This window comes from Anabas testudineus, chromosome 4 (assembly GCF_900324465.2).
Source record: "Anabas testudineus chromosome 4, fAnaTes1.2, whole genome shotgun sequence".
Classification (NCBI taxonomy): domain Eukaryota; kingdom Metazoa; phylum Chordata; class Actinopteri; order Anabantiformes; family Anabantidae; genus Anabas; species Anabas testudineus.
The window spans coordinates 9,255,288-9,262,188 of NC_046613.1; the positions used below are offsets into that span (position 1 = coordinate 9,255,288).

General features: G+C 40.8%; 1 protein-coding gene across 1 annotated transcript in view; it reads left to right on the forward strand.

Annotated features, from left to right (window-relative positions):
* The window catches only part of hcn2b (hyperpolarization activated cyclic nucleotide-gated potassium channel 2b), a 37,337-nt gene extending 35,456 nt beyond the window's left edge, over positions 1 to 1,881 (forward strand). The window contains exon 8 of the mRNA XM_026342989.1: positions 908 to 1,881. Coding sequence (XP_026198774.1) covers positions 908 to 1,881 — 974 coding nt within the window. The remainder of the gene's footprint in view (positions 1 to 907) is intronic.
* Positions 1,882 to 6,901: the final 5,020 nt, after the last annotated feature.

Genomic DNA, 6,901 nt, shown 5'->3' on the forward strand with positions numbered 1-6,901 from the left:
ACCATGGGAAGACAGATGTTGTGATTCTCTCACACACGTCCCTGCTGTGATGTCTCAAACCTGCCTCTACTGGCAATGTCTGTCTATTTTAGTGTTTATAGTTCAACTTTAGTCCTCCATGTGCTGTCAACAGTAATGTGACTTTGGGTGGACCCAAATTCTCTGCTCAAATGCACACCTGCTTTCATAAGATTACTTCTCCTGGCTAGAATTTTGTTTTCTACAGGACTATGTACAGTAGCATGCAGAAATTCACTCGAGTCACTCACTGTTCTGGGGCATTGTAAAAGCGTTTTTCTTTTTTAATGTAGCAATAAGTCAAAAGGAAACTGAAATTAGTAGTTTTAGCCTTGATTATACTTTGATGAAGAGGCTTTACTTTTACTTACTGGTGAGAGGTAAGTCATTTACATTGTTAAATCACAGCTTGATGTCACACGAGAGTTGTTGTGGTCACATGTGAGTTGTTAAGATGACGCTGTATTCATGTGAGTCATCACAGTCACCTGAATTTAAGTTTGACCTGGTGTGAAAATTTGAAAAGGGGTGTGAGCATTGCTTCTATCCATGGGTTGTTGCCTCTCCTTGATGTTTCCCAGATTACTTGCGTAACCCTGTTTCTCTGAGTAACCAGGTGATTTAAGGGTATAAAAATACACTATATTTGTGTGTGAGCACACCTTACACATGCCACCTCCACACAGAGAGCAGGGATGGGATGGGGTACTTCAGTGGAGAGGAATAGGAGGACTCACAGAAGAAGGAAGGAAGGAAAGTACGTAAAAGGATTAGCGTCATTTAAATTGGATGATCAAAATAATAAGGAGGGACAATGGAAGGCAACCAATTTTCAGTACAATTTGCATCTACCTCTGTAACAGCTACTTTTGTCTCCATGTCATTGCAGGCAAGAAGAACTCAATCCTGATGCACAAGGTTCAGCATGATCTGAACTCAGGTGTCTTCAACAACCGTGAGAATGAGATGATCCAAGAGATAGTTAAATATGATCGGGAGATGGTTCAACAGGTGGATGTACCACGTCCACGAGCCATGTCCATGACACCTCCTCTACATGGTGGGATCTTTACTCCTTCTGGTTCCTCCTCCCAGCCACATAATTCAGCAATTGCCTCTCTACAGCAGGCTGTAGCAATGAACTTTTGCCCCCCCATGCAAGGGAACTCGTTGGGAGCAGGGAACCTGCAGTCCCCTAGGATGGTTAGGAGATTCCAGGTGATGCAAAGTGTATCCAGCCCTGTCTCAGCCTCTCCCCTGCAGTCTCAACTCCTTGCTTCTGGTGCCTTTGCTCCAGTCCTGTCCAGCCCCCCTGTCCAGAGCCCACTGGCAATTGGAGGACAATCATTCCAGTATGGATCCAGTGCCCTGGCTGGTCCTACCTCAGGCTCCCAGCTCTCCCTAGCACCACAGCACATGGCCAGCCCTGCACACCGGCCCAGCACATATAAGAGTACCCACTCCTTACAAATGGGTAGTTTGACCCAAGATGCCAGGGCACTGTCAGCCTCTCAGCCCTCACTGCCTCACGAGGGGGCACATCCAGTTGCCCCTAGTCCACTGCAATCTACACGCGTCTCCTCCACTTCTATTGGACCCCCTCAGACCCTGTCTGGTCACATAGGTGTCCGGAGCACAATACCACACAGGGTGGTACTGCCCCATCAGATGTCTGTGGGGGCTTTCCCTGTAGCATCATTGCCTGGTTCTGTTCAAGGTTTTGGCGCTGGTACAGCAGTGCCAGTTGGGGGTGTGGGAACAGGTCTTGGGACTGACTCTGGACTACCCAAAAAGGACTCTATAGTTAGCCTTCCTGAGACAGGCCACATCAAAGTCAGATCCAGGTTATCCTCAAACTTGTGATCTTAATTAAACTCTTCGGGTGTAGTTATTCAATGAGGGCCTTGACTGCAGGAACTCGGGGATTTCTGTTCTCCTACAGCTTCTCTTCTCTCGACCCACTCCATTTGACTATTCATATGTATGAATGTTGAGTGAGTGGAAGCAGGAGGATATAGAGGAGATTGTCTCAACATAAATAGGCTTGTATGGTGACTTTAGATTCAGCAGGATTTATATGTTTCTTCTCACAGACATAGTAGATGCAAAGAATGGTAGTTTTAAAGGATCATCATCCCATCTCTGAAGCCATTATTTACCGTGTTTCCCAACATAGTCAGTACCATATAGGCATATGTACTTGACTCCCCCTTTCATTCATCTCAATTGATGCACATCTGCTTGAGATATCAGAGATTTGGCACTTTAATAGGGTTTAATTGCTGTATCTACCACATTTTGTCAGTAGCCTGGCTGTAAAAGACAATCTCCTCACTAAGGCATCATTTTTGTGGTTTCGTAAGAAGTCATAAAAGGTTTGAACATTAAAATGCTGTTTTTCTTGTGTTTATTAAGTATCCCTTAAGTGTGCATATAAAAAGATAATATTCAATAACAAATAATACTGAATAACAAGAGCCAAAAGCACTATTATAGGATTTCCTTCATTACAATATTTAAGCCATATTTCCCCTAGACTTATTATATTATTGTATATTAAATCAGGATTTTCAGAATCAGCTGGCCTCTTGAAAGTCTTCCCAGCCTCTGGTGGTCCCCACAGATAAATATGCGAGGCTCAAGGATGTTCAGATCACAGAGATTGAACATCCTTCATACTGAGATTTCAGCTGTGGGACAAATTGTCTTGTTCCAGCCAAGCCATCAGTTTCTGCAGGAAACATCTGCATATTATATCAAGTTAAAGCTGCATTAATCATGTTTTGTTTGTTTGTTTTTAGTGCATCAAATGATAAAGTGTAAGGAACTGATGAACTCATAGAAAATGAGCTCATCATCAATCTTTAGCCTATTTTATCTTTCAGCTTTGGGACAATGACTCACATGGTACAGTTCAAGCGTCAATATCAAAATATTAAAATTGTTTGTTTTTGTTTTGTTTTTGTTTTTTTACAACTGTGTGTCTGCTTAATTTGGAGCTCTCCCACCATGTGGACAAAAAAAAATGATTTATGCAGCTTTAAAGTTTATGATGAACCAAGCGCTAATACAGATGCTCCCTCCTAAAAGCAATGATTTGATTTATGAAGTAATGGTTTTAGAGACTGTCATGTGAGTAGTAATAACCCCCACACTTAGTCAAAGTATTTTATTGCATCTTATAATTGAACTCACTGCCAGTTAAAATACAAGGAATTTTATACAGGAGTCACATAATCAAAATGTAAATCTATTATTTTCTAACCCTGAATCTCATATTTGTTTCTGCAGCAGGTGTTTGGGCAATTTATCACTATGCCAAAGTCGATTCATACAGATAATGAAACTCCTCTGAAGAGTCAGCGTACTGTAAATGCTACAGTTTTGATCAACAGCCAAGGACAGTGCAGATACTTTGAAAGAAGGATATTGCAGTGTGCCTCTGTCATTAATGCCTCAATAAGAGTTCATCAGATGCCGCTGATATGTGTCCAAAAGCATTTGGAAAGGAACCTTTTCCCCTGGACCTGATATTCTATTCACCTCATCTTACTAATGCCTGAACCATCACTGGGTAATGAGAGTGGAAATTGGAATCCCTCGGGTCTGTTTGGGATTGTTATTATTCTCCTACGATTGGATTTCATTATACAGTGCCAATAATGAGTTCCTCTCCTATGATCATTTTGCATTTTCATTTCGTTGAGTCTCAGTTCCTGCATTGTTCTTGAATGTTGAGTGTTCTGAATGGACAAAGGTGAAGGTTTATAAGTTTTTATACTGTGTTTTTTGAGGTCTGTTGTGTGTTTTTGTTTTATGCTCAAATTATGCCCAGTGAAACCTATTTGAATGCTCAAAAATAATGAATATACAGTAGAGGCTTGTTATAAGAATATTGTTTTACTAATCTTCACATTGTGTCCTGGAGGCACTGTCCTGGGGCCGGAAATGCATTCAGTGACGATTAATTTATAGACATTATTCTTACTTGAGTGGAGAGAAAGACAATGAGAAGGAGAATGAAAGAAGAGTGAAATGGGATCTGATGCAAAAAGATCAATAGCTGAACTCTAATCAGAATCCAATATTAGTAATTCAAGTAATCAAGCCTGCAATTTTAATAAAAACATAACCATGAAGAGTCAAACCAAAGTGTCATGGCCTGGAATTTTTTGTATGCAAATGTTATAAAATCTTTCGCACTGACTAAACATACAAACCAGAAGTTAACACACTCAACTCATTCAGTCCTGATTTCATATTGTCTGAAGTTTAGCAAACAAAGCAATAACTTTAAAAAAGAGTGAGAAGTCACTTTATACAGACGATGTGTGGTGTCCTCGAGGTGTTAGTGGAGATGCAATGTTTCACATTGTAAACTGATTTCCCAAACTTTACTGAGAAGTTCTTTAAAGTCTGTTTTGGACGAACTCGAACAGACGTTCACATTTAAAACTCACTTTTCATTGACAATAACCTGGTTGTTATTTCTATGTGTCAAAATAGTATAGGTCATGTAAACCAGACTATACATTTATTAAGGCTAGTTTACTCTAAGTGTAGACATACTAAAAAAGAACATCAAGTATCTTATCTTCTTCTATCTTATCAGATATTTCTTGAGCATAATAGTTAGAGCAGAACTAAACTATTTGCATTACAAAAGGTGGATCACGTCTTTCCTACAGTTGCTCACAGTACCATCCACGGTTTGTATATAATCCTGTGCCAGTAGCTGTGAGGTCTGCATGGTTTCTTATCTTGTTTAAATTGTTCATCATTGACCCCCTTCTAGGCTGTTATCTTTGCCAATTCATTAGCATGTTGCCCAGAAGTCTGTACTTGCACCTTCACTTCTTTTTGAAGTACAACTCAACTCACTGACCACTTTATAAGGTACAACTGTTCAACTGGTTTTTAATGCAATGACGTGGTTGTTGGTGTTAACTGCTGATCTACTGGCGTTTTCACACACCACCAGGTTTACAGAGAATGGTCTGAAAAAGAGAAAATATCCAGCGAGCTGCAGTTCTCTGGACAAAATTGCCTCGTTGATGCCAGAGGTCAGAGGGGAACAGCTAGACTAGTTTGAGCCGATATGAAGGCGAAAGCCACTCAAATATCCATGAGCATACAATCGAGGTATGCGAAAGAGCATCTCTGAGCGCACAGCACAGGGGTCATAGCAGCAGAAGACCACACTGGGTGCCGCCACTGTTAGCTACCAATAGACTATTGGAAAAGCATTGCCCAGTCTGACCGGTCTCAATTTCTCTTGTGTCATTCAAATGGTAGGGTCAGCACATGAAAGGATGGATCCATCAGTGGTTCAGGCTGCTAGTGGCGTTATGGTGTAAAGGGATATTTTATTTACACACTTTGGGGCGCTTTGTACCAACTGAGCATCATTTGACCTTAACATGAGTATTGATGCTGACCATCCCTTTTTGACCACAGTCCCTTCAAATGGCCTCCACAGTCAACAGATCTCAATCCAATAGTGCACCTTTGGGACATAGTGGAATAGGAAACTCACTGTAACTGTAGCTGACCAATCTGCAGCACCTGCGCGATGCTATCATGTGAATATGGGCCAAAGTCTCTAAGCAATGTTTGCAGCACTTTATTGAATCTATGCCATCAAGAATGAAGGGGGGTTCTTAAGGCCTCCGACGTGGTACTAGCATTAGGTGTACCTAATAAAGTGGCCAGTGGGTTTTGTTTAGCGTTATGTAACTGTTACGAAATCTCAGCTGTTCAACTTTTTCAGTTCGCCTCCAGACTTTGAGAAGGATGGCGTCAGTGCCATACGCCAACACACACACACACACGCACATGCAGCAGCGGCAGCAGCAGCAGCAGCTGCAACATCAACAGAAACATCTGTATTTGCCAAGTTGTGTGCTTTGAAAATGCTGTTTTAAAAAGACTTTCTTCTTCATTTTCTCCTGTCTCAATACTAAAACTTTCCCAGAGCCCAAACTATTTTTTTTTTTTATGTCCTTGGGTTCATCAGTGTCAGTAAAGAGTGGTTGTTAATCTAGACGGGCTGCTCATTTGAATTAAGCAAGGATACGATCGTGTTTGTCACAGTTCTTTTTTCTTTCTTTTCGGGCGACTTCAGCAACACTGAGAAATATATTGTGCAATTCTTTTTAACACTGATTTATGTCTTTTATAGAATACAATACAACTTACTTCCATTTCAAAGAGTGACCATTCAGCGTCCAGCATGTATTTATTTCTTGCTGTCGCTGCTTTGCGTTTTTTAGGCTTTACTCCTTCTTGCTGTCGTTCTCAGATCCCACACCTGTTTGTTTGAGAAATACGACTCAGTAATACTAGCTTACTGCCTGCAATGCCAATAGCAAAACCGATCGATACCTTAACATTACAGATAATATAGCCAAGCCAATGTAAACTGAGACCTTCGGCAGTAAACATGAACTCTCCTCAAGTAAACAGATGTTCTCAGGTGGTCCCCGTCTGTAAGCACAGACACTGACAGTGCAGCACAAACGTTTTCGGTGTCAGGGACCTGATTTATTTATCTATTTATTTATTTTCATCGAGCCACTCCACATTCGTCATATCCCATAACATGAACTGTGCATACCTAGTGCCTGGCATATACTGTAGTCTCCACATACATGTACTAAACTATATGTTTGTGTGTGTGTGGCTGTAAAAATGCTCGCTCCTAACAATGCCAATATCAATGTCAGTTATACTGCAATACATGTACAAAGGAAAACAATAAATTGTATTTGAATACGGTGTGATTCTGATGCTTTACATTTCGGCAATTTGTTTTGTTTTGTTGTAAAAGCACAAAAAAAGTTGATGATTATGCGTATTCCTCATAGCAGCAACATTTACTAAG